At 59.1% G+C, this 24,119-nt stretch overlaps 4 protein-coding genes across 6 annotated transcripts in view; 2 read left to right on the top strand and 2 right to left on the bottom strand.

The window, feature by feature from the left end:
- The window catches only part of STXBP2 (syntaxin binding protein 2), a 10,059-nt gene extending 5,157 nt beyond the window's left edge, over positions 1 to 4,902 (bottom strand). Inside the window, exons 1-13 of one of the 2 annotated variants that reach the window (XM_040629406.1) lie at positions 4,792 to 4,902; positions 3,542 to 3,591; positions 3,175 to 3,256; positions 2,613 to 2,689; positions 2,384 to 2,462; positions 2,200 to 2,303; positions 1,641 to 1,789; positions 1,355 to 1,439; positions 1,139 to 1,269; positions 937 to 1,044; positions 582 to 639; positions 368 to 433; positions 185 to 265 (exon numbers count right to left, since the gene is read on the bottom strand). In XM_040629406.1, coding sequence (XP_040485340.1) covers positions 185 to 265; positions 368 to 433; positions 582 to 639; positions 937 to 1,044; positions 1,139 to 1,269; positions 1,355 to 1,439; positions 1,641 to 1,789; positions 2,200 to 2,303; positions 2,384 to 2,462; positions 2,613 to 2,689; positions 3,175 to 3,256; positions 3,542 to 3,591; positions 4,792 to 4,828 — 1,107 coding nt within the window. In that variant the 5' untranslated portion in view covers positions 4,829 to 4,902. Of the gene's footprint in view, positions 1 to 184; positions 266 to 367; positions 434 to 581; positions 640 to 936; positions 1,045 to 1,138; positions 1,270 to 1,354; positions 1,440 to 1,640; positions 1,790 to 2,199; positions 2,304 to 2,383; positions 2,463 to 2,612; positions 2,690 to 3,174; positions 3,257 to 3,541; positions 3,592 to 4,787 lie in introns of both variants that reach the window. The other variant, XM_040629408.1, reaches the window with a different exon arrangement.
- A 3,566-nt stretch (positions 4,903 to 8,468) lies between these two features.
- PCP2 (Purkinje cell protein 2) lies at positions 8,469 to 10,346 on the top strand. Its single transcript, XM_008711324.2, has 4 exons — positions 8,469 to 8,519; positions 9,055 to 9,169; positions 9,450 to 9,574; positions 10,209 to 10,346. Exons 1-4 carry the CDS (start codon positions 8,469 to 8,471, stop codon positions 10,326 to 10,328), a joined length of 411 nt encoding a protein of 136 aa, XP_008709546.1. The 3' UTR covers positions 10,329 to 10,346.
- A 46-nt stretch (positions 10,347 to 10,392) lies between these two features.
- LOC103681743 (protein PET100 homolog, mitochondrial) lies at positions 10,393 to 12,011 on the bottom strand. 2 transcript variants are annotated; one of them, XM_008711325.2, is made up of 4 exons: positions 11,857 to 12,011; positions 11,043 to 11,129; positions 10,844 to 10,948; positions 10,393 to 10,519 (listed from the first exon to the last, which is right to left on the bottom strand). In XM_008711325.2, the coding sequence occupies exons 1-4, from the start codon at positions 11,881 to 11,883 to the stop codon at positions 10,436 to 10,438; spliced, it is 303 nt and encodes a 100-aa protein (XP_008709547.1). In that variant the 5' UTR covers positions 11,884 to 12,011; the 3' UTR covers positions 10,393 to 10,435. The 2 variants fall into 2 exon arrangements, with proteins under 2 accessions (XP_008709547.1, XP_008709548.1); XM_008711326.2 differs by having other exon boundaries at positions 10,844 to 10,876.
- Positions 12,012 to 12,084: 73 nt separating this feature from the next.
- XAB2 (XPA binding protein 2) lies at positions 12,085 to 24,034 on the top strand. The gene is made up of 19 exons (XM_040629405.1): positions 12,085 to 12,242; positions 16,537 to 16,685; positions 16,935 to 17,058; positions 17,267 to 17,464; positions 18,236 to 18,370; positions 18,455 to 18,619; positions 19,816 to 19,960; positions 20,270 to 20,421; positions 20,507 to 20,626; positions 20,801 to 20,932; positions 21,034 to 21,165; positions 21,254 to 21,367; positions 22,313 to 22,475; positions 22,556 to 22,746; positions 22,859 to 22,981; positions 23,068 to 23,239; positions 23,487 to 23,616; positions 23,715 to 23,824; positions 23,923 to 24,034. Exons 1-19 carry the CDS (start codon positions 12,192 to 12,194, stop codon positions 23,982 to 23,984), a joined length of 2,568 nt encoding a protein of 855 aa, XP_040485339.1. The 5' UTR covers positions 12,085 to 12,191; the 3' UTR covers positions 23,985 to 24,034.
- The last annotated feature ends 85 nt before the right edge of the window (positions 24,035 to 24,119 follow it).

Genomic DNA, 24,119 nt, shown 5'->3' with positions numbered 1-24,119 from the left:
ACCCCTGTCCCAGGACCGCCTCTCCCCAGGGTCCACGCCTCTCACAGCGCCAGCTTGCTCTCCGAAGGCCCCGCCCCTCTCACAGGCCGCACCTCTACAAGTCTCCTCCCCTGCAGACCCAGCCCCCTCTACAGGTCCGGCTCTCTGGGGCCCCACCCCCACCCCGTCCCAGGCCCGCCCCCACCTGCTCCACACCGCACAGCTTCTCCACCGAACCCTTGAAGTGCTTCATGCAGTCGTCGGCTAAATGCAGGTGTGTAGAATACTGAGGGGCGGGAGTTGGGGTAACAGAGACTGAGTCCAAGCCAAGAGCCTGGCGCAGTGGTGTGGGGCGGGTGGGGGGGGCAGGTTCCCCGCCCATGCTCACCTTGTTCAGCTCCTTCTGGTACTGAGGCATCTTTTTCAGGATGTGGGACAGGTCTTTGATGTTGGCCTGGGGACAGGGAGGCCGTGAGGCCCAGCCCTGCCCACCCCAGCTCCGGACTCCAGGCTCCGCAACCGGACTGCGGCCCCGCTCCCGCTCTATGGGGGCAGGGGCCTCTCCTCGCCAGCTGCCCCTCCTGACGCAGGCCTGCCCCTACCTTGTCGGTGGTCAGCCTCTTGCTCTCACAGAACGTCTTCAGAAGCTCCGTGACCCTCCTGACGGTGAAGAGTGGGCAGGGGTGGGGTTGGGGACTGGTGCCAAGGCTGCGGTTTGACTGCAGGGGGGGAGGGGTCACACAGCCCGGGGGTGGGAGCCAGGGGACACACGTGTCCCTGTACCAGGCCATGGGCAAGCCCGCACCGAGTCTGGGTGAGGGGCGTGGCTTGTACTGGGGTGCTCACCCAGAGCCAAAGACCACCTACATGGCCCACAGCGGGGGGAGGGGGCGGACTGGGGATGCGTGGCGACCACCCGCGGAGCGGCCCACTCCCTGGCACCCGGCGCGCACGCACTTGGACACGTCGGCAATGTGCAAGTGCCGCAGCTCCACCCACAGGTCGTCGTCCTCGTCCAGCAGCACAGCCTTCTCACGGGCCTCGCTCAGCCCCGTGGTCTCGTACCTGCGGGAGATGGAGGGTCAGGGCAACCAGCCGACGACCAGGGACCCAGGAGCTGATGGGGGGGGGGCGGTGAGTGTTCCTGGGCTCCGCCTACTTGTACGTGTCCTGTTCGATGTTCAGCAGGTCATAGGCCATGGCCTGGAAGGTGAGCTCATGCAGCAGCGGGGACACAGGGTCCGACCCCCGGTCCATGATGAGCAGCTGTGAGCGGGTTTTTTCAGGGCCCTGGGGGGTTGGCAGGGATGAGGATACTGACCCTGTCCTTCCTTGGCCGTGGCTTCACCCCCACCTCCCCGGCAGGCCCCCTTACCTCACCCAGACTGGGATTGTCTGCCTTGAAGGCGTTCAGCTTGGCCAGGACGGCGTGGGCCAGCTGCGCCGTGACCTCTGGGCCCCTGGGAGACATGGGGGCCTCAGGAGTGGGGTTGGGGAGGGCCGGGCACACACGGGTAGTTAAGGCACACACAACTCCAAGGATGGGGTTAGGGATGGGAGCTGGCACCAGGGTGAGGACCAGGACTGGGGTCAAAGTGAGGTCAAAGGCTGCAGGCAGGTTGGGGTCAAGGTGGGGGGCGGCATTGGGATGGGGTCCCCACTTGCGGTAGCGGATGGCCGGGTACTCCTGCAGGGTGGCGCACAGTGTGGCGATCTGCTGAGCCAGTGCCTCGATCTGCCGCGCCCGCTCCCCCACCCGGAAGGGGCAGTAGAGGTTGTAGGTGCTGTGGGGGGCATCCAGGGAGAACACCTGGGAGGGCATAAGTGCCAAGGCCACCACTCTGGGTGCGTCCCTGGCCATCGTGCGGTCTCCAGCTCCTGCCGCTCCCTGGGGCTTCCCCCGGGCTCTGGAGCCTGCCACGCCATCCAGAAGGCAGGCCCAGGCCGCTTTCAGCTGATGCCTGAAGGATGTGGAGAAACACCCCAGTCCCCTACCCCCGGGGCAGGACACCTCAGAGGTGTCTCTATGCTGCCCCTTGCAGTTGCCCAGGAGGACAGAACTCCAGGTGCCTATGCGGGAAGAACTTATGACCCTCTGTGCTGGCTGCTTTCCTTTCCAACCTGATGTCCCCTTTACTCGTTTCAGTGTCTGTTTCTGTTGGAACCCAGGACGTTTGGTCACGGACCCCCACCCCCACCCTGGACTAGTCTGGGCTGTACCTGGGCCTCGTAGGGGAGGAAGGCCAGGTGGATCTCCTTCAGCGTCTTCACCACCTTGGCTAGACGGGAGCGGCCCAGCTCACTGAACAGGGGCTCGGGGCAGGCTGGGGTGGGCAAGAGGGGGCATCAGGCCAGAGTGACCCCACGCCCCGACCCCCCCATTCCCCCAGCTCGCTTCACTCACTGTCGGTGAAGAAGACATGTGCTGCTTTGTAGGTGAAGGTCGGAGTCCCCCGGAAGTCTGCTATCAGGGCCTGCACTGACTGAGGGAGGCACGCCATTGTCCAAGCCTGGCCCTGCGCCTCCAGAGCCCTGCCCCAGCCTCCCAGCCCCTGCCTGCCCCCCCAACATGTGCACACATGCACAGGCACGCATACACACGTACACACACACACACACATTCACGCAGGCACCTTCTCCGTGGGGCTGAGCAAATAAATGGCCTCCAAACTGGGGATGGGTTCTCGCCGTTTGTTGATGTCTTCAACAACTAGTAGGAACAGAGAAAGGGCCGTATGTAGGTGGCATTGGGGCCAGGGATCATGGAGAATCTCAGACTTGGAAAGTTGGACACTTGGGCAAGAGGGCTGGATGCTAGGGCAGGGGGAGCTGTACACCCTCGGGTGCCTAAGGGGAGGGGCACACAGCTAAGAGTTACACGGGCAGGGTTCTGCACATTCAAGTTCACAGCCACACCCCCTAGGGGTCCCCCATAGAAAGTTACATATTCTGGGGTGTCTCACACTGAGTTCACTCTGGGAATCCTACATGGGGTTCCACACACAGGGGTTACATAGTCAGGAAGTTGCAGCTGGGAAGACCTGCATGGGAGACCCGCCCATCACAGGCTCCCACACTCAGGAGGAGGAAGGGCTGTATATATGGGGACCTGAGTATTGGGGAGTTCTGGACAGTTTTAGGGGACCCCATATTCAGGTCCCACCTGGGCAGCGTGGGGTGGGGGTGTCCACTCACTAGTAATGCCCTCAGCCAGGATGTCTGACATTTTGCAGCAGGAGGACAAGATGCGCATGCTTGGATGGTCCATGATGAGTACCTGCCCAGATGGATGGACAGACAGACTGATGGACAGATGAGTGGGCAGGAGAGGCTACAGCTGCCCCCGAGGTGGGGCTGGGGTGGCAGGCGGGACTGACAGCTTCAAGAGCTGGCTGGTGGGAGGACCCAGGACCCCCACCTGCCCCCACCCTGTCCCAGACCGACCCACCCAAGCCCCCCCCTCCCCCCACCATGGACCAGCACCCTCCTCAGGGAGTTCTTATGGGTCCCACATTCAGGCCCCCCACATGAGTCTGGACAAGGCATTCTGCCAACCCCATACCTTCCACTCCCCATCCTTTTTGACACTCCGAATGACTCCGCTCAGAATTTCTGCAGGGAAGGTAGGGTGGGCTCAAGATATTGGATTCTCTGGCCCCAACGTGCCCCCAAGCCTTCTGGGCCTTGGGGCTGGGCCTCCATCTTCACTCCTGTTTACTTCTCTCATCAGTCTTGTGAGGTCACCCCTAGTGTCACCCCCAATTTACAGACAGGGAAACAGGTTCAGAGAGGACAAGTGACTAGCCTCAGCACCCTCAGCCCTAAATGGCTAAATGCCTGGGGCTTAAGTAGCCACTCAATATATGCTTTGGATGAACGAATAACTGAAAAGCCAGAGCTCACATATAGGTCTACCTCCCTCCAGAGCCTGGCTCTCAGCCTCGCCATCTGCAACCTCGAGTTCTCCTGGTGGGAACGTTGACGCCAGACCCCTCCCTCCCCGCGACCTACATCAGTTTACTTGCAGGCCCCCTGACTCCCTGCTTCGAGGTGGGCCTGGCTTCTCCCCATTAACCCCTGTGTACGAGGCTCCGTTTTGGGTTGGGGTGCTAGGGGTTTGAGCCATAGTCTGCCCTGCCTTGCAGAGGGAGGAGGCAGAAGGGACAGGGTGGCCCCGCCCGCCCAGAGTGTCATGTCCACTCTTATCAGGACCGCCAGGGCGGAAGCAGAAGGAAGGAGGTGCTGAGACCGGAACTACCCGAGATGGGGGAAGGGGCGACCTCCACCCCTCTCGCAAGAGCCCCTACCCACGCGGCCTAGACGCCCGAGTCCTCACGCTGCATGAGTTTCGTGGGGACCCGGCAAGAAGGAAGGTGTCCCGCACCCCTGGGCCTGGACATTGGCCTGACCACATCCCCCGAGTTCTCACACCACCTTGGGTAGTTGACCAGCGCACCCAGTCCGGGCCCCAGTCCAAGAGTCCAGCCCCCCGGGACTCTGCCAGCCTCAGAGAACCGGCAGTATGGGCGTCCAGCTGTGCCCTCTCTCTGCCGGCACCCTAGGGGGTCCAGGAGTGCAAGCCCTGGCGCCTGCCTACGCCAGCCCTAGACCGATCCCTTGGGTCCCCGGAGTCCAGTCCCCCAACTTTGTTTCGCTCCGGCACGGGAGAGCCGGGACGTCCAGCGGGACCAAGTCCCCGCCCGCCCCTTCGAGGATCAGGTGCTCGACGCCCAGCCCGGCCGCCAAATCCCCGCCGCCAGGGTCCCAGGATTCGTGCACCCCTGGCCCCCGCCCCCCAGGAGACGCACTCACTTTCCCCCACCACCGCCTTCAGCCCCGAGGGCGCCATCTTCCCCCAGGGGCGCCGCCACCGCTTCCGGGTCTGTCCCAAGGTGGGGGGCGTGGCCCCGCGCGTCAGCCACCTGGACCCCGCCCCGCGGAGCTGGCTCCTCCCCCATCGGTCCTCGGAGAGGAAGATCTGTCCCTCGCAGAGTGGGCGGGCGGGTGTGTCCACGCAGACGGTTGCGGAGTCGCTGGAGGGGCACCCCGACGACACACACAGACGTGAGCTCGGACACACCTTCCCTGCTTGCGTGCAGCGAGCAAGTGGGATCGCGGGAACACAACCCTTTCATCTTCCCCAGACACAGCCACCACCCAGCCAGAAGTTTCTCCCTGGCTGTCGGATGCTGTGTGCCCATCCGGGGCCGCGGGGCCATAAACCCGTGACCTCCTTACTTTTTGTTCCCCAGAGCGTAGCAGCAGGCTGGACAACATTTGATCAACTCACGAGGAAGCCTGGAGGGAGGGTTGAAGCTAAGCCAGCACCTACTGTGTGCCAAGGACCTGTGTCAAATTCTCACTCAATCCCCCGAGAACCCCTGACAGGGAGTGCGGTATAGACTACCAAACCGCGGCTCAGCAGGACCCCTGCGTAAGGCCACTTGATGAAATGGCCTGCTGGGATCTGAACCAGGACTGTCCCAGCAGCACCGTTCGTCAGAGCCTTGTCCTCACCGGGTGCACACACACTCTCACAGGCTGATAATCACATTCGTCCGCTGATGAACTCGTGGGCTTAGCGGCATGCTCAACCCCTTGCACACTTACACACACACTCAGTTCACACTTGACTTGAAGGTTCATGGCCTGCTCAAGCAGCACCCATACTAAAGAGGTCTCGTATTTCAAGTGGGATGCCCGTGTGTGAAAGCAGAATCCAGAACTGGTTCCTTCATTTGGCCACGTTTATTAAGAATTGGTCTGGATGGGGCGCCTGGGTGGCTCAGTCGGTGAAGTGCCTGCCTTCAGCTTAGGTCATGATCCCAGGGTCCTGGGATGGAGCCCCACGTGAGGCTCTCTGTTCAGCGGGGGAAACTGCTTCTTCTGCCTCTCCCCCGGCTCATGCTCTTTCTCTCTTAAATAAATAAATAAATAAATAAATAAATAAATAAATAAATAACGTCTTAAAAAAAAAGGGAATTGGTCTGGTGCTTGGCCCTTTGCCACTTACCTGGAACAGGCAACAGTGAAGAAAACTAGGTCTGCCATGTGGCACTTAAGGTTAAATGGAAAGGGGAGAGAAAATGATCAATTCAGCTCTAATGGAAATAAACAGTAATGTGAGAGCGCGTGGCACGTGTGGGCGTGGTGGTTTATTGTGTGTGGTACCAGAGGGGGACCCTGACAGGGTGACGTTTAGATTTAACCTGAACAATATCAAGCAGCAGCCACGCAGCGATCCAGGCAGAGAGAAGCAGGGGATGTGGCTGGAGGAGCGGAGCAAGTGAGGTGAGCTTGGAGGGGCTGCAGAGGCCAGACCTCTATGGGACAAAGTAGGACTGACCTAGGCCAGTTTGTCTGGGATTGAGAGGTTCCCAAGACACAGGACTTCCGTGCTAAAACTGAGAGTCTTGGACAAACCAGGATGGCTGGCTATTCTAGGTAGGATTTAGGGGTTTTCTTCCATTTTCCTCCTCCCTCCGTTCCTTTCTTGTTTTTTCTTCACAGTTTTATTGAGATATAATTCACAAACCATACAGTTCACTCGCTGAGAGTGTACAATTCAATGCCTTTCAGCATGTTCAGAGTTGTGCATCCATCCCCAGTTTTAGAACATTCCATTACTCCACAGTGTTTGAGTTTTCTCCTGAGGGCAATGGGGGCCAAGGGAGAGTTCTGAACAGGGGAAGGAAGGGAATCGCTGCAGCTCCTGGAGGGGAAGGATGGATTGCAGGGGCAAAGGGAGGAGCTGGGAGTCTGGGAGACCCCTCTAGCTTCTCAGTCTGTCCCCTACGGAGTGAAAGTTCGGAAGGCCTACCATCCCCCACTATACTCTGTGAGGGTGACCAGGGTCTTCTGCTCTTAATGGCTGGATGGTATCCTGCCCACCCTCCCCTAAGACAGGTTGAAGGCCTAAGCTCTGGTACCTGAGATTTTGACCTTATTTGGAAATAGAGTCGTTGTAGATGCTGTTAGTTAAGAGGTCAGGCTACAGTAGCATGAGGCTCAAACGCAACATGACTGGTTTCCATGTCTTGTGATGGCCATGTGAAGATAGGGACACAGAGGAATGTCACATGATGACAGAGGCAGAGGTTGAAATACTGCAGCGAACAGCCAAGGAGCACCGAGGGCTGCCTGCAACTGCGAGGAACCAGGGAGAGGAAAGGAAGGACCCTCTCCCACGGGTCTGACAGCATGGCACCGCCGACACCCCAACTTATGGCTCTGGCCTCCAGAACTGTGTGACAATCGTCTACTGCGTTAAGCCACCCAGCTTGTGACTTTGTTAAGGCAGCTCCAGGAAACCAGTACATCCTCGGAAGAGCAGGGTGTCCCTTTGGCATTGAGGAGTCGGGGCTGTGGACAGGGTGTAGGTGAGGCTCTGGATGGGGAACGGTTGCCTAGGGAAGAGGACCAATCTCTGTGCTTAGGCAGGTGTGGTGACACTGCGGCCCATTTACTCTGAGAAGAGGTTTTAACTCGTTTCTAGAAAGGCATCTTGGGTAGGGGATGGAGTGCCAGTGGGATCCTCCCAGTGGCCCCCTCTCCCAGGGCACTGAAAGAAGGCTATAGCTGCTTGGGGCAGGGGGCAGGGACTCTCCTCCTTGCCTCCCATCCCCAGGCACTGAGATGACAGATCTCAGGAGAAAGCTCAACCTGGCACTGGTGGCAGGACAGGAAATTCCAGACCTTCTTGGGACACCCGGGTGGCTCAGTTGGTTAAGCGTCTGCCCTTGGCTCAGGTCATGATTCCAGGTCCTCGGATCGAGCCCCACTTCGGGCTCCCTGCTCAGTGGAAAGTCTGCTTCTCCCTCTCTCTCCCCGCCCCCCACACTCATGCTCTTTCATATAAATAAAAGCTTTAAAAAAAAAAAGGAAATCCCAGACCTTCTTGTCTTAGGACTGCAGTGGGCAACCAGACCCAGGGACAGTGAGTAGGAGGGGTGGCCAGGAGACTAAGATGGAGCTAGTCAGCCTGGTGGTGCCTCTGTGGTCCTCACGTGCAGCTTCTTCCCCTCCCGCCTGCGGATGGCAACTGCCTTTCCAGCAGGGTGAGACCATCTCGCAATGCTTCTCACCAGAGGGCTACAGACCCCGCCCAAGCTGCCCTGGTGGCCTGTCCTTTCCCAGTGGGGCCAGCCAGCCCCCATTCTCCACTGTGGGGATACTGGTCTGGCCTGCTGCTGAGCCCCACCTGAGAGTTCTTGGGGCCCAGTGAGTCCTGCTGGGCAAGGTCCAAGCCCAGGTCACCCTGTCTCCCACCCCCACAGCAGCACCACATCCTGCTGCAAAAACAATTATCTGGATCATCTTTATGGGGCTTAAGCTTGGGTGGGAGCAGATGGGGCGTGAGCTGGGGATTTGGGGCTGGGTATCCACTCCCCCCTCCACATCCTAGTCTTTTAAAAAGCCTTCTCTGGCACGGGGCCGGGACAGAGGCCAGCAGAGAAGTGGACGGGACCCAGGGGAGGGGCGCGGGGACAATGATGGACCAGGAAGAGAAGGTGGACGGGAGCTTGGCCCCCTGCGTCAAGGTAAGCAGATCCCACCCCACACATCCCCAACTCAAGGGCCTGTGAATGACAAGACTAATTAGTTTGTAGGGCACCTAATTAGCAAGCAAGTCTCCTGGGACCCCTGACCCAGTTGCGGCCGAAGGAAGTGTTGGTGGGCATGAGGGTCTGAGTGCCTAACCCAGCCCCAGGGCAGAGGTCAGGGCTCTCAGTGCTAACCCCTGTGAGGTGGGGGATGCTGGGATTTGGGGGCGGCCCCTGGTATGTTTCCCTGGTTCATGTCCCAGCCCCCAGGCCACCCTGCAGTCAGGCCCCAATTTAGGACGTCACGATGTTGGCACCTGCAGCCTCTCCCTTGAGGCAGTACCACGTGGAGTGGCCCTGCTGGCCGGGCCCCTGGGGCAGGAGGGGCCGGGATTGGGAAGGAGGCTCAGGTCTCATTCTGAGCAGCTCTGCACAGCAGCACATCGGCGGGGATCATGGTGAGAGCCGAGGAGGGGAGGGGAGGGGTTCCCCAGCTGAGAGGCCAGCTGGACTGAGTGTGTCTGTTCCCCAGGCTGGCTCTCCAGACCAGGAGGGCTTCTTCAACCTGCTGAGCCACGTGCAGGGCGACCGGATGGAGGAACAGCGGTGCCCACTGCAGGCAGGGCCGGGTCCGACCTCTGAGAGCCGTGAGAGCGGGCACGGGGGTGTGTGGGACTGGTGTGATGTCTGGGGGCATGAACGGGGCAGGGCGCAGGGATCCAGGGAGAGTGGCCATCTGGGGGGCCTGTGGGCAAGAGGCTGAGAAAGTAAGCCACAAATGGGAACACTGGGCAAGGGATGGGAGAGGTGAGCACACTTCCCAGAGAACATGAATGGGGGCCGAGGAGCGGGTTAGCGGCTCCAGCTGGGCTGTGTTCCCTGGAGGCAGTGTATATGTTCATCCCCACATGCCTCTGCTTAACGCAGAGAGTGGCCCTGCACCCGAGATGGACAGTCTCATGGACATGCTGGCCAGTACCCAGGGACGCCGTATGGATGACCAGCGTGTGACAGTCAGCAGCCTGCCTGGCTTCCAGCCCATAGGCCCCAAGGTAGGTGACGTGCCACTGGGGCTGAGCAGAGACCTGCTAGGCTGAGCCCTCTGACCCTGCCTCCCACCCCCCAGCCAGGAGTAAATGGGGCCTCACCCTCACGTCTAGCCACGATTTGCCCCCTAGGCATGAGTGCCTGGTAAGAGTGCCACCCTGGGTCCCTGCCAGTCACAGGATCCTGGCCAACCAAATACCCAACTTCGGGTGGGAGGACAAAGGCCCAGACAGGGCCGAGAGGGGCCCAAGGTCAGGCCAGGGGCATGTTAATGTCGGAGCAGTGACTGGAACTCACGGCCCCTGCCTCCCTGTCTCAGGGTTTCAGGGAAGACAGAATGAGCAGATCCCCTTCCTAGGAAAACACCTCTGAGGAAAAGGACACATGAGTTTATGCACAGGACACACACCTCCACACGCTAGTGTGTGTCTATGACACACATATGCACATGTAGCCTGGGTTCTGCTCAAGACCCCAAATACCACCCTAAAGGTTGTGTAACTAAGGTACATAGAAGCTGGGGGATAGTAGGGGCAAACGGCAGGAGGTGGGACACAGGCACCCTCCCCCAATGTATGGGTCACCTCCAGCTGGCACTGCCCCGGTCCCTCCCTTTGGCTGACCCCTCTTCATCCACAGGACGGAGTGCAGAAACGAGCCGGGACGCTCAGCCCCCAACCCCTCCTCACCCCTCAAGACCCGACTGCTCTCAGCTTCCGTCGGAACAGCAGCCCCCAACCCCAGACACAAGCCCCCTGAGGGCCTGAGCCATCCTGGGCCCTGCTTGGCCCCTGAAAACAGACAATAAAACACTTCCACAAGAAACAAGAAACTGTGTGTTATTTCACGGGTGGAGGGGCTAGGATTCAGGAGCTCTGCTGCGCAGCACGAAGGAGCTTCTCCTCCCGCTGCTTCCGTATCCTCTCTTTGAATTCTTCTAGCTCCCGGCGCTGGGGGGTGGGGGGTGGAAAATGGGGGTGGAATGGGAAGGGAGGAGGACACACACACCCCTTCCCACCACCCTGCCCCTTACTCCCCTAGGCCACAGCTTTAGAGTTCAGTGTCTACACTGGAAGCCCTGTGCCAATTACAGCGAGGGTCCAAATGGGATCAACTTCATCTTTCAGGAAGAGGGCAAGAAAGAAACTATATGCCCCTCTGCTCTCAGTTCTCTTTCCTCATGACTGAGAGCAAATTTTTCACTCAAACCCATCACGGCCATAAGGATCCAGGCACCTCCGTCCCTTTAGGGGGAAGAAGAGTATGTTACTTACCTGGTCCTCCTTCTCAGGTGGCCACAGCTCCCTCTGTGGGGACAAAGTAACAGCTGGAAGCATGAGCCAGGAGCCTCCAGAGCCCCCCACCCGGGGCAGGGTTGGCTGGTGGAGAGCAGACATTGGTCCCCAGCAGGTTGGTGCCCCATCTCTCCCCCATGCCCTGGATTGAACCCATAAATACTGTCCCTGTGCCCACCTTGCGCTGTATGACATAGTCCTCAAACCACTCGGCCTGATTGGCAATCCAGAACATAGCCACGGGGAAGGTGAGGTAGAGTGTCATCTAGAAGGGCAGGGGGTAAATGAACAGAGCCAGGGATTAAACCCCTTCCACAACACGCATCGGTTGCTCAGAGCCTGGAGGACCAACCTCCGGCAGAGCCAGCAGTGCCTCCTCGGGGTCCCCAAGAACCGCAGAACTCCCACCAACGGTACGAAGCCTCACACCTTAAAGCCTAGACCCCTAATAGTAATAATTTAAGGGACCTCAAAGCCTCCTCCAAGTCTGGGGAAACTCCCTCTGGAAGACACACACACACACATACACACACACACACACACGTGCGCAAAGACGCCTGACTCAGAGTACAAAACCTCGTACTAAAATCGAAGGCATCTTCCTGAGACCTCATTACCCACCCGTTCGTCAGATCCCTGGAGCATCTTCAAACCCAGGAGCCCTCATTATTTGGAGTCTATTCCCCTAAACATAGGGGTCTCCCTATCAGAAACACACAACCACTCGGAGCCCATGAGCTTCCCCAGGGTCTGGAGCCTTCCTTCTCGGAGCCCCTTTCCCAGATCACTCCTCTCAGACGCCCTTCCTCACACCAGCTCTCCCCTAACCCAGCGCCCCCTCCGCTGGGCTTCCAACCCTAAAGATCCCTCTCAAAACTCAGATTTCTCGCCACATGGCCCTCTCTCCTGGAGTCCCCCCGCCCTCCCTTTCAGAGCCTCCTCCTCAGTTCCGGGAGGAGTCCAACCGTCCACCCGCTGCAAAGCTCACTGACCCGAAACACCTCCAGCTTCACCCCCATCTCGCTTCTCCTAGGCTATAAAGCTGCTTCCGCCCAAAGTCAACCCTCCAGCAAAACAGCAGCTCATCGGGCTTTTGCGGGCTCCACTACTGAAGCTGATTGGTAGAGGAATTTCATGATGACGTCATCTTCGGGAGCCTCCTCTCTGCTTCCGGTCGCTGGCTCCTTCTAAGCGAAAGTCAACAAACGCGGTCCGCGGGGTTGAAAGAGTTCAACCAATAGCGAATAGGTCTGGCCCCGGGGGGCGGGCCTTCAGCGGGAGGCGTCATTATAACGTGACTTCTGCCAGCGGCTGGAGAGCCAGGAAGATGGTGGTGATGGCGCGTCTTTCCCGGCCCGAGCGGCCGGACCTCGTTTTCGTGAGTCCGCGGCGGGGCCGGGGAGTGGCCCGTGTGGGAGCACCGGCCTTGGATGCTTCAGGGTTTCGGGGTCTGGCCGCCTGGGGTGTCTGGGTGGTATTCTGTCCACCCGAGGGCAGGGCGTGCGGACCGGGCTGTCCAGGAGCAAAGTTCTGGTGCCGGAGTCCAGGTGGTCTGAGTGAAGAGCTGCTGTCGAGGTTAAGGGCTCGGCGACCCGGGCCTCCGGTGGAAATGGGAGCGCGCGGGGAGAGGGGTAGATCGCATAGCTAAATCTTGTAGAGATCTGGCGTCTGAAGTAAAGGCTAGTGACCCAAAGCCAGGGCTCTGGTTTCTATGGTAAAGTGTTGGTGTTCTGAGTAACGGCCTAGGTTTGGCCCTGAGCCTTGTAGTTTCTGAAATAAAGGATTGGTGTCTGGATTCGGAGAACTCTGGAGTCAGATGTGAAGCTGGTCAGGCGATGGCCAGTGGGATCCTGAAGAGTCCAGGGCTTGGTATCTGGAGCACAGGTGTATGTCCTTTGATTGTGCTTCGCAGATATTGCAGGAGTTTTGTTTTTCTTTCTTTCTTTCTTTCTTTCTTTCTTTCTTTCTTTCTTTCTTTCTTTCTCTCTCTCTCTCTCTCTCTCTCTCTCTTTTGTTTAAACAAATTGAAGGCTTGTGGCAACCCTGCATCAAGGAGGTGTGTTGGCACCATTTTCCAACAGTGTTTGCTCACTTCATGTCTCTGTGTCACGTTTTGGTAATACTCACAATATGTCAAACTTTTCCATTACTTTTGGGGCACCAGGAGCCACACCCAAATAAAAGGGGGAAGTTAATAAGTGCAGGTGTTCGGACTGCTTCATGGGCTATTGCCCGCCTCTGTCCTTGGACCTCCCTACTTCCTGAGACATAAAAATATTGAAATTAGACCAGTTAATAACCTTACAGTGGCCTCTAAGTGTTCAGGTGAAGGGAAGAGCCACACGTCTCTCACTTCAAATCAAAAGTTAGAAATGATTAAGCTTAATGAGGAAGGCATGTTGGAATTGAGAGAGGCTGAAAGCTAGGCCTCTTGCACCAAACAGCCGAGTGATGAATGCAAAGGAAAACTTCTTGAAGAAAATTAAAAGTGTGACTCCAGTGAACACATGAATGATAAAAAAGCAGAACAGCCTTATTGCTGTTATAGAGAAAGTTTTAAGCGGTCTGGGTAGAAGATCAAACCAGGCCCAACATCCCCTTACGCCAAAGTCTAATTCAGAGCAAGACCTAACTCTTTGGTTCTACAAAGGCTGAGGGAGGTGAGGAAGCTGCAGGAGATGAGTTTGAAGCTAATAGGGGTTGGTTCATGAGGTTTAAGGAAAGAAGCCGTCTCCATAACAAAAGTGCAGAGTGAAGCAGTGAGTGCCAGTAGGATCTGTAGCAAGTTAATCAGAAGGTCTGGGGGTGCCTGGGTGGCTCAGTCGGTTAAGCATCTGCCTTCAGCTCAGGTCATGATCGAGTCCCACATCCAGCTCCCTGTTCAGCAGGGAGTCTGCTTCTCCCTCTCCCTCCCACCGCTTGTGCTCTCTCTCTCTCTCTCTCAAATATATAAATAAAATCTTAAGAAGAAGAAGAAGATCTAGTTAAGGGGCACCTCGGTGGCTCAGTTGGTTAAACGTCTGCCTTTGACTCAGGTCATGATCGCGGAGTCTTGGGATCAAGCCCTGAGCCTGGCTCCCTGCTCATTGGAGAGCCTGCTGCTCCCCCTGCTTGTTCTCGTTCTCTCTCACTCTCCCGCTCTCCCTCAAATAAATAAAATCTTTTTAAAAAATCTAGTTAAGATAATTAATGAAGGTGAGTACACAAAACAAACTTTTTAAATTTATCTTTATTATTATTATTGTTATTGTTATTATTTCTCACAACCCTGAGATCAAGACCTGAGCTGAGGATCAGGAGTCAGACGCCTAACCAACCGAGCCACCCAGGTGCCCCAAACAGACTTTTAATATAAATGGAAAAGCCTTCTCTTGAAAGAAAATGCCATCTAGGACTTTCATAGCTAGAGAGGAGAAGTCAGTGCCTGGCTTCAGCGCTTCAAAGGACAGGCCGACTCTGTTAGAGGCTAATGGTGCTGATGACTATAAGTCGAAGCCAGTGCTCGTTTACCATTCTAAAAATCCTCGAGCCCTTAAGAATTAAGCTAAAACTATCGTGTGCTGTATAAATGGAACAACAAAACTTGGATGATAGCGTATCTGTTTACAACACTGTTTACTAAATATTTTGAGTCCAGTGTTGAGACCTGCTGCTCAGAAGAAGAAGAAAAAAAGATACTTTCCCAAAAATGCTCATTAACAATGCACCTGGTCACCCAAGAGCTCCGACAAGAGATGTACAACAAGATTGATGTTGTTTTCATGCCTGATGATATAACATCCATTCTGTAGCCCATGGACCAAAGAGTAATTTCAATTTTCAAGTCTTATTATTTAAGAAATACATTTCATAAAGTTATAGCTGCCGGAGATAGCAATTGCTCTGATAGATCTGGGGAAAAGCAAATTGAAAACCTTCTGGAGAGGATTCACCATTCTAGATGCCATTAAGAACATTCTGATTCACGAGGAGAGATCAAAGTATCAACCTTAACAGGGTTTTGGAAGAAGTTGATCTCAACCCTCATGGCTGGCTTGGAGGGGTTCCAGACTTCAGGGGAGGAAGTAACCGCAGGTGTGGTGGGAACAGCAAGAGAACCAGAATCAGAAGTGGAGCCTGAAGGTGGGACTGCATTGCTGCGATCTCGTGATAAAGTTTGGAGGACGAATGCTTCTTTTGGATGAGCAAAGAAAGGGGTTTCTTGGGATGGAATCTACTGGTGAAGATGCCATGAAGATTGTTGAAATGACAACAGAGCTTTTAGACCATTACATAAACTCAGTTGACAAAGCAGGAGCAGGGTTTGAGAGGATTGATTCCACTTTGGAAAGAAGTCCTACTCTGGGTAAAATGCTGTTCAAACCGAATCACGTACTACAGGGAAGTCGTTCATGGAGGAAAGATTCCGTTGGTGTGGCAAACCAGTCTGTCTTTTTTAAAGAAATTGCCCCAGCCACCCCAGCCTTCATCAGCCACCACCCTGATCAGTCAGCATCTATCACCATGGAGGCAAGACCCTCCACCAGCTACAAGATTACAGCTCACTGAAAGCTCAGATGGCGGTTAGCATTTTTTAGCAAGAAAGTATTTTTTCATCAAGATGTGTAGATTTTTTAGACATAATGCCATTGCACATTTAATAGACTACAGTATTGCATAAGTATGACTTTTATGTGCACTAGGAAACCAGAAAATTCATCGGACCTGCTGTGTTGTGATACTGTCTTGTGGTGTGGAACCTACGGTATCTGTGAGCCGTGTGCCTGTTGAGGTCAGGCCTCTTCACCAGTTTTTGGTGTTTAGTATTGGTGAGGCTTGCTGGTGGTCCATACGTCTCCTGAGGTAAAGGTCTAGCTTCTGACGACCCTGAAAGTAAAACTGCTAGTTATCTTACCAGCAAAATGGGTTTATTTAGGAGTGGCAGAGGAGTTTTAAATCGGGATATGCAAGTGCTGGTAAAACCAAAGGCAAGTCTGGAGAACAAGGGAGAGGAATGTCACTTTATAGAGAAAAAGGAATCAGCTGGGAAGGGCTGCTTTGAAGGAAAGTCTATTAGAAGAGAGTGATAGTTCAGGGTAGTGATGGCTTCTCATTGACTGAGTTTTGGCAGTTTCTCATTGGCTGGGCTGTTGCCAGGCAAGGAGAAGATCTTCCTGTGGGGGGGGTCTGCAATTGACAAAGAGATGGTAGGGCCTGAGAGTTCCCCCTTCAGGGCTTCCCGATTCCATTTCCAATGAAGTTTCCTTATTCGTTTTCCAAGTTCTGGGGCAGAGTTGAGCTCCACTCTGGCTAGTGGGAGCCTGCGATGCCAAAGGCCTGGTGTCCAGGAAGAGGCACGTCGTGCGGAGTTACAGCTTGGTGTTCAGGTCCGAGCAAGGCCTGGCATTGGACCAGGGAGTCTAAGGAATCTGGTGATCTGGGCCAGGGAGTGGATGGCTCAATCCAAAAGTCCAAGAGTGGTGTCTGGTTGACAATCTCGAGTCTGGCCTAGAACCCAGATTGAGGAGTCTGGTGATCTGGGTCAGATGGTGGGCAGTGGAATTCCGAGGAGTAAAATCCGGATCTGAGCCCTAGGATCTGGGGGTCTGGTGACCTGGCTCTGATGAACAGTGGCACGTGGGACCAGGCTCTGAGGGCAGGTCTCTCTCCTCCCCGTTCCCTGGCTCCCGCAGGAGGAAGAGGACCTCCCCTATGAGGAGGAGATCATGCGGAACCAGTTCTCGGTCAAGTGCTGGCTCCGCTACATTGAGTTCAAACAAGGTGCCCCGAAGCCCAGGCTCAACCAGCTGTATGAGCGAGCGCTGAAGCTGCTGCCCTGCAGGTGGGGACCGCTCCAGCTGCCCCGCCTGTCCCAGCCCCCCACCCCCCGGTCCTGTCCCATCAGAACTGGCCGGGAGGTCCCAGGGGCTGCTCTTGTTCTGGCACTAAGTATCCATCCCCCCCATTGCTGAGACTTGTCAGCCTTCCCCAGGCCCCTTATTCCAGCGGTTGCTCCGTGGGGGCAGGGCGAAGGGTTCTAGGGGTCTGTAAAGCCGACCAGTCCTCGTCTGTCCCCTCCTGCCTCCCCCAGCTACAAACTCTGGTACCGATACCTGAAGGCGCGCCGGGCGCAGGTGAAGCATCGCTGCGTGACTGACCCTGCCTATGAAGATGTCAACAACTGCCACGAGAGGGCCTTTGTGTTCATGCATAAGGTGCAGGGGGCAGAGGCCGGCCCGGGGCGAGGGGGAGGTGGGGCTCTGACCCTGGAAATGGGCGAAGCTGGGGGATTGGAGTAGAGCTAGACTTGGTCCTGGAGGAGGGGGCTGTGGGTCTTGCTGCGTCCTGGGCCATAGGACAGCGGGTGTATGGTGGGGCTGTGGTGCCAGCGGCTCACGGCACGCCTCTCCGCCACACCTCCAGATGCCCCGTCTGTGGCTGGACTACTGCCAGTTCCTGATGGACCAGGGCCGCGTCACGCACACCCGCCGCACGTTTGACCGCGCCCTCCGGGCCCTGCCCATCACACAGCACTCTCGCATCTGGCCCCTGTACCTGCGCTTCCTCCGCTCCCACCCGCTGCCCGAGACGGCCGTGCGGGGCTACCGGCGCTTCCTCAAGGTAAGCTTGGGGGCGCCAGGTGCTGCTGGGGGCGGGGGGGGCCACTCCCTCGCGTCAAGAGGCCCCCCCAAACTGGCTCACTGGACACTAGCCCCTTGCAGGATGTCACCTGACAGGAAGTGGGGAAAAGGCTTCCTGAGACAGGCTTCTGTTTGCCATTTGTTTATTCTCCTCATATTTGCTAGCAACTGCTGCACGTCCAGTATTGAGACAGGTCCCGGGACAGCGTGACAGAGACAGGCTCTGCATGCGTGGAGCTTTTTGGTCTAACTGGGCAGACAGATGCCCATGAGCTGACCACATGAACCAGGAAAACCGCCACCCCGGGAGGGCAGGGAATGCGAGGTGAATGGCTCTGGGAGTGTTTCCAGGTGGAAACCGGGGGCGGATGGTGTGTGGCTTTCTTAAACTTCTAGCAACTGTCATACATCATGAAACTCTTAACACAGTGCTCTTTGGCTGGGGGGCTTGTGGTAAAAAGCAAGGCCTGGACAGTGCGGGCTCTACCATTGTCGTCTAAGCCAGACCGGTCACGGCTGGCCTTGGACCAGTGGGGCCCAGGCTGGATCCCTGGGGCCTAAGCTGGACCTGCGGGGCTGAAGCTGGACTGGTGGGCCCCAGGTTGGACAGGGGTGGCTGAGGCTGGGTCGGCAGGGCTGGCCCTTGACCGGGACAGTGGTGGATGGCTGACCTGGAGCCGCCGAGGGGCCGGGGCTGTCGTGGTACGGCTCCTCAGCCCCCTGACGGCCGATGGGGCCGGTCGCTGTACAGCTCAGCCCCGAGAGCGCAGAGGAGTACATCGAGTACCTCAAGTCCAGCGACCGGCTGGATGAAGCCGCGCAGCGCCTGGCCACCGTGGTCAATGACGAGCGCTTCGTGTCCAAGGCCGGCAAGTCCAACTACCAGGTGGGCCTCTGGGGGAGTGGAGTGGGGCAGGACGGCGCGCCCCCGTGGGGAACAAGGCTGAGACTTCTCCTCCCGGCGCTGCAGCTGTGGCACGAGCTCTGTGACCTCATCTCCCAGAACCCAGACAAGGTACAGTCGCTCAATGTGGACGCCATCATCCGCGGGGGCCTCACCCGCTTCACTGACCAGCTGGGCAAGCTCTGGTGCTCGCTGGCTGACTATTACATCCGCAGCGGCCACTTCGAGAAGGTGAGCGGGCACGGGAGCCGACGAGGGGAGGGGAGCAGTCTCTCCAGCGTGGCATTCCGGAGGTGCACGTGGGCACATGCGGGAGATACGCAGACATGCCATTTGTGTGCCCAGGTGCACGCCCTGCACACGTTTGCCTTCCTGAAGGTGAGGCGTGGCCCAGCCCTGCTGGCAAGCACGCCCGCCTTGGCGTCGGCCAGACCTGAGTTCTTCCTGGCTGGGTGGCCTTGGACCCACTAAGCCTGTGTGTCCTCAGTTGCAAAATGAGAGTGACACTTGCTCCCCCACCTGTGAGGAATCCAGTGCCACACAGGCGCCTGATGTAGGGTTACTCGTGAAGTGTTAGCGTTCCTGTCAGTGTTCACGTTAGCTGGCTTGTCATCAGGCAGTGGAGTGGCACACCAGGGGCTGGGGGAGTGTCTGGGGTTCTGAGAGGTCCCCAGAGGGGCTGGCTGGGGTTGTTGGGGCCTCGGGGACGTAAGAGCAAAAGGGAGTGGAGCTGGAGCAAAGAGGGGGTCGGTGAAGGGCCAGGGAAGGGAGAGGCCTGCGGGCCAAGGAGGGGCTGGCTGTGCCCTGCTGAGGGAGCTGCCGTCAGGTGTGAGCAGGACAGAGGCAGGACCCGCTATGCGTTTACACCCTGGGCCACTCCAGGCTGAGGCCGATGGCAGGAGACCAGCCTGGAGGCCGCTGGAGCCAGTGGCCAGGTGGGAGCAGTGGGGTATGACCAGCCAGGGATGAGTAGAGAGATGGGGCCCGAGCTTGGGGGGCAGGAGTGATGAGGAGAATTTGAGCTTCAGAAGTGGGGTCGGGCCGGCATGAGGGGTACGCACAGCAACGGCGGAGCCCTCCGTGGCTAAGCCGAGGCTAGGGTCCCTGCGGCGTGGACCTGGGGGGGCATGGGGGTCAGTCACCTCATGAGTTTTAACTGGGTGTCAGGCACCTTACACACGTTTCCCTTGAGCCTCGTTCACTCCGCACAAGGGACCGTCACCGTTAGTCTACGGGGAGAAGTCCCAGAGCACTCTGGCGGGGCCGGGCACAGCTCCAGTCATGGCTCTGCTGGGTGTCACTGTTCGGAGGCTGACAGAACTGGGCGACCCCCACTCTGGACCGCTGCCAGGGCCGTGCTGTTGAGTTCCCTGTGTTCACGCAGTCCACCCACCAGCACTTTCCTTTCACCCTTCCTGCACCCACAGGCTCGAGATGTGTACGAGGAGGCCATCCGCACCGTGATGACCGTGCGGGACTTCACCCAGGTGTTCGACAGCTACGCCCAGTTTGAGGAGAGCATGATTGCCGCCAAGATGGAGACAGCCTCGGAGCTGGGGCGGGAGGAGGAAGGTGAGCTGCCAGGGGCGGTCCTGGGCTGGGGAGGAGAGAAGGCCAGGCTGGCTGGCAGGGCTCCAAGGGTCCTGAGTGGCCGGGGCAAGGGCGAGGTGCGTGGCCGGGGCCGGCAGGGAGGGAGGACGGCCGGGTGGCCAGGGTGGGTGGAACCTTGGAGAGTCTCCAGGACGGGGGGATGCATCTCCGGCCGGGGTGGCCAGTGGGGCGAGTCTGCGAAGCCCAGAGCACTCGGTGGGGGCTGGGGGGTGGAGGTGGCTGTGTGCCGAGGCCCTGACTTCTGCGCCCCGGCCCTCATCACCGAGCCAGATGATGTGGACCTGGAGCTGCGCCTGGCGCGCTTCGAGCAGCTCATCGGCCGGCGGCCCCTGCTGCTCAACAGCGTCCTGCTGCGCCAGAACCCGCACCACGTGCACGAGTGGCACAAGCGCGTGGCCCTGCACCAGGGCCGCCCCCGGGAGGTGCGTGACGGCCCTGCCCCTCGCCGCCCCCCCCCAACCTGCCAGGGCCCCAGCTGTCCCGCCTGACTCGGTCCCTCCCGCCCAGATCATCAACACATACACGGAGGCTGTGCAGACGGTGGACCCTTTCAAGGCGACAGGCAAGCCCCACACGCTGTGGGTGGCATTCGCCAAGTTTTACGAGGACAACGGGCAGCTGGATGACGTGAGTGCTGTGGCATTTGTGCATTTGTGTGTGTGTGTGTGTGTACAGATGCGTCCGTGGCCAGAGGACGCTGGAGGCACAGACACGGTCATGTTTGCATGAGTGTTTACACATGCACCCTCATGGCGTGGGGGGGGGGCAGGGTCTCAGCCTGTCCTCTGTGCACCCTGGCAGGCCCGCATCATCCTGGAGAAGGCCACCAAGGTGAGCTTCAAGCAGGTGGACGACCTGGCCAGCGTGTGGTGTGAGTGCGGTGAGCTGGAGCTCCGGCACGAGAACTATGACCAGGCCTTGCGGTTGCTGAGGGTAAACACAGGCCCGGGGCTGGGGTGGGGCAGGGGTGTGCTGTGCTGCGTCGCCAGGTCCGGGACGTCCCTAAGCCCCCCCTCCGCTGCCGGCCCCCGCAGAAGGCCACCGCGCTGCCCGCCCGCCGGGCCGAGTACTTCGACGGCTCGGAGCCTGTGCAGAACCGTGTATACAAGTCGCTGAAGGTGTGGTCGCTGCTCGCCGACCTGGAGGAGAGCCTGGGCACCTTCCAGGTGAGCTGCACGGCCGGGGCCTGCGGTGGGGTGGGACGGGGCTGCAGACTCTGCCCGGGACGTGCTCCGACCCGCCCCTGCCCCGCAGTCCACCAAGGCCGTGTACGACCGCATCCTGGACCTGCGCATCGCCACGCCCCAGATCGTCATCAACTACGCCGTGTTCCTGGAGGAGCACAAGTACTTCGAGGAAAGCTTCAAGGTGAGGGGGGCTGATCTCGGGGTCCCAGGCGGCAGTGTGTCCTCCTCAGGGCCTCGGGCGCTATGTCAGTGTCCTCTGGCCGCCCTAACGAAGTATCACAGAGCAGGGAACTTAATGGAGACATGTCGTCTTAGCCCTGGAGGCCGGAAATCTCAGATCGTGGTGTCGGCGGGGCTGGTTTCTCCTGAGGCCTCTCTCCTTGGCGTACAGGCGGCCGTCTTCTCCCCGGGGCCTCCCGTGGTCATTCCTGTGTGTGTGTCTGTGTCTTAATCTCCTCACAAGGACTCCAGTCGTTGGATTAGGGCCCACTATAGTGACCCCGTTTATTTCCTTTTTAAAGAGCTCATTTCTACACTTCTATTCTGAGGTTCTGGGGTTATGGCTTCGACAGGATTTGGGGGGACACAGTTCACCCCTGACGTCCTGCTTCTGTGGGGGGGGGGGTTGGTGTGGGTGTTCCTGCCCTGCCGCCCGGGTTGTAGGTCTGCGCGTGTACGCGTGAGGCCCCGGCTGGCTGCTCGACACGTTTGGGTTATGTGTGGACTCTCTGGACACGGCTGGGGAGGTTGTACGCACATACACGCGGGCCACCCCCGGCCTGAGTGACACGGGCCCTGCCCCTTGGCCCCGGGCACGTGAACCTCCTCACGGGGCTCTGGGCTCTAGTGTCTGCAGAGCTGAGGGTCCTCCCGCCCCCACCTCCCCTGCGCACAATGTGACCTCCTGGTGACTTGGTAGGTCCTAGTCCCGCCCTGTCATTGGGGGCTTTGCAGTGTGTTGAGGGAGGCACACAGACCCTTTTGACTGCGTCGTGATTGTAGGGAGGGGACAGCTAGGGAAAGGCCACCTTGCTCAGCCCAAGGGAGGCGGGGGCAGGCTCCCGACAGCCTGGGCGCCAGGTGCTCTTAACCCCGCGTTCCCACACACGACTCCCTCTCCGGGCAGGCGTACGAGCGCGGCATCTCGCTGTTCAAGTGGCCCAACGTGTCCGACATCTGGAGCACCTACCTGACCAAATTCATCGCCCGCTACGGGGGCCGCAAGCTGGAGCGAGCGCGGGACCTCTTCGAACAGGCGCTGGATGGCTGCCCTCCCAAATACGCCAAGAGTGAGGCGGGCGGGGGGTGCCCGGGGGCGGGGGGTACCCGGGGGCAGGCAGCAGCCTCTGACCGGCGTCCTTCGGCGCAGCGCTGTACCTGCTGTACGCGCAGCTGGAGGAGGAGTGGGGCCTGGCCCGGCACGCCATGGCCGTGTACGAGCGCGCCACCCGGGCCGTGGAGCCGGCGCAGCAGTACGACATGTTCAACATCTACATCAAGCGCGCCGCCGAGATCTACGGCGTCACCCACACCCGCAGCATCTACCAGAAGGCCATCGAGGTGCCCCAGGGCGCCGGCGGGGCGGCTGCGGAACTCGGGGCGGCGTTCCGGACGCCGGTCCAGGGCGTGGGAACCCCGCTGACGCCCACCCCTTCCCCCCGCCGCCCCGCAGGTGCTGTCGGACGAGCACGCCCGGGAGATGTGCCTGCGGTTCGCGGACATGGAGTGCAGGCTCGGCGAGATCGACCGGGCGCGCGCCATCTACAGCTTCTGCTCCCAGATCTGTGACCCCCGGGTAGGGGCCGAGCCTGGCGGGCAGGCATTGGGAGGGGAGTGCAGCCGGGCCAGCCAGCTCACGCACGTGCCGCCCACCCTCCGCAGACCACCGGGGCTTTCTGGCAAACGTGGAAGGACTTCGAGGTCCGGCACGGCAACGAGGACACCATCCGGGAGATGCTGCGGATTCGCCGGAGCGTGCAGGCCACGTACAACACTCAAGTCAACTTCATGGCCTCGCAGATGCTCAAGGTGTCTGGCAGCGCCACGGGCACTGGTGAGCAGCTGCGGGCTACCCCTCACCCCGGCCGGGCCCTGGAGGTCTGGCCTCTGCCCCCTGCCCAGCCTGGATCTGCCGGCTGGGGGCATTGGGGGCATTCCCGCTGCAGACTGGGCACTCCTTGAGGGCTGGGTCCTCAGACCGCTTGGGGCACCCAGTAGCAGCAGCCGGAGCAGAGCGGGCCGTGGGGTGCAGCTGTGGGGAGGGCGGGACCCGCTGTGCTGAGCACCCCCCTCCACCCCAGTGTCCGACCTGGCCCCGGGGCAGAGTGGCATGGACGACATGAAGCTGCTGGAGCAGCGGGCGGAGCAGCTGGCGGCCGAGGCCGAGCGTGACCAGCCGCCACGGGCGCAGAGCAAGATCCTGTTTGTGAGGCAAGCACGGGGCCGCGGGAGCGAGCGGTTCCTCCACAGGGGAGGTGCCAGGGAGGCCGAGCACGCGCGGGCCCTGCCTGATCCCTGTCTGCCTGCAGGAGCGACGCCTCCCGGGAGGAGCTGGCCGAGCTGGCACAGCAGGCCAACCCGGAGGAGATCGAGCTGGGGGAGGACGAGGATGAGGACGAGATGGACCTGGAGCCCAACGGTATGGGGCCGGCCAGACAGGCGGGGCGGTCTGGGAGAGGCAGGGGCAGGGTCCCGTCCTGGAGTGACCGTGTCCTCCCTGCCTCCCCCCTTCCCCAGAGGTGCGGCTGGAGCAGCAGAGTGTGCCGGCCGCCGTGTTCGGGAGCCTGAAGGAGGACTAACCCCACCCCTGCCCCCCATCCATCCTCCCCCAATACAGCCTGTGTTTGTACATCACAGTCTGAGCCTCCTTCCTGCTGCCCAGGTGCCCGTAGGGACTGCCTGCTCAGTGCTCTGGCCCTGGGCCCAGTCCCCCC

Source organism: Ursus maritimus, unplaced genomic scaffold (genome assembly GCF_017311325.1).
Source record: "Ursus maritimus isolate PB19 unplaced genomic scaffold, ASM1731132v1 scaffold_14, whole genome shotgun sequence".
NCBI classification, from domain to species: Eukaryota; Metazoa; Chordata; class Mammalia; order Carnivora; family Ursidae; genus Ursus; species Ursus maritimus.
Note: the sequence above shows the minus strand (reverse complement) of the source record. Positions and strands in the feature narration are given on the sequence as shown.

Excerpts from the sequence above, each read along its gene's own strand:
- PCP2 (XM_008711324.2), top strand. The coding sequence starts at position 8,469 with ATGATGGACCAGGAAGAGAAGGTGGACGGGAGCTTGGCCCCCTGCGTC. Across the intron at positions 8,520-9,054 it reads GCTTGGCCCCCTGCGTCAAG|GCTGGCTCTCCAGACCAGGA; the intron begins GTAAGCAGATCC and ends TCTGTTCCCCAG. Across the intron at positions 9,170-9,449 it reads GGGTCCGACCTCTGAGAGCC|AGAGTGGCCCTGCACCCGAG; the intron begins GTGAGAGCGGGC and ends TGCTTAACGCAG.
- LOC103681743 (XM_008711325.2), bottom strand. The coding sequence starts at position 11,883 with ATGGGGGTGAAGCTGGAGGTGTTTCGG. Across the intron at positions 11,130-11,856 it reads TGAAGCTGGAGGTGTTTCGG|ATGACACTCTACCTCACCTT; the intron begins GTCAGTGAGCTT and ends CTGCCCTTCTAG. Across the intron at positions 10,520-10,843 it reads CACCTGAGAAGGAGGACCAG|CGCCGGGAGCTAGAAGAATT; the intron begins GTAAGTAACATA and ends CCCACCCCCCAG.
- XAB2 (XM_040629405.1), top strand. The coding sequence starts at position 12,192 with ATGGTGGTGATGGCGCGTCTTTCCCGGCCCGAGCGGCCGGACCTCGTT. Across the intron at positions 20,422-20,506 it reads ACCAGGGCCGCCCCCGGGAG|ATCATCAACACATACACGGA; the intron begins GTGCGTGACGGC and ends CCTCCCGCCCAG. Across the intron at positions 22,747-22,858 it reads TCTACCAGAAGGCCATCGAG|GTGCTGTCGGACGAGCACGC; the intron begins GTGCCCCAGGGC and ends GCCGCCCCGCAG.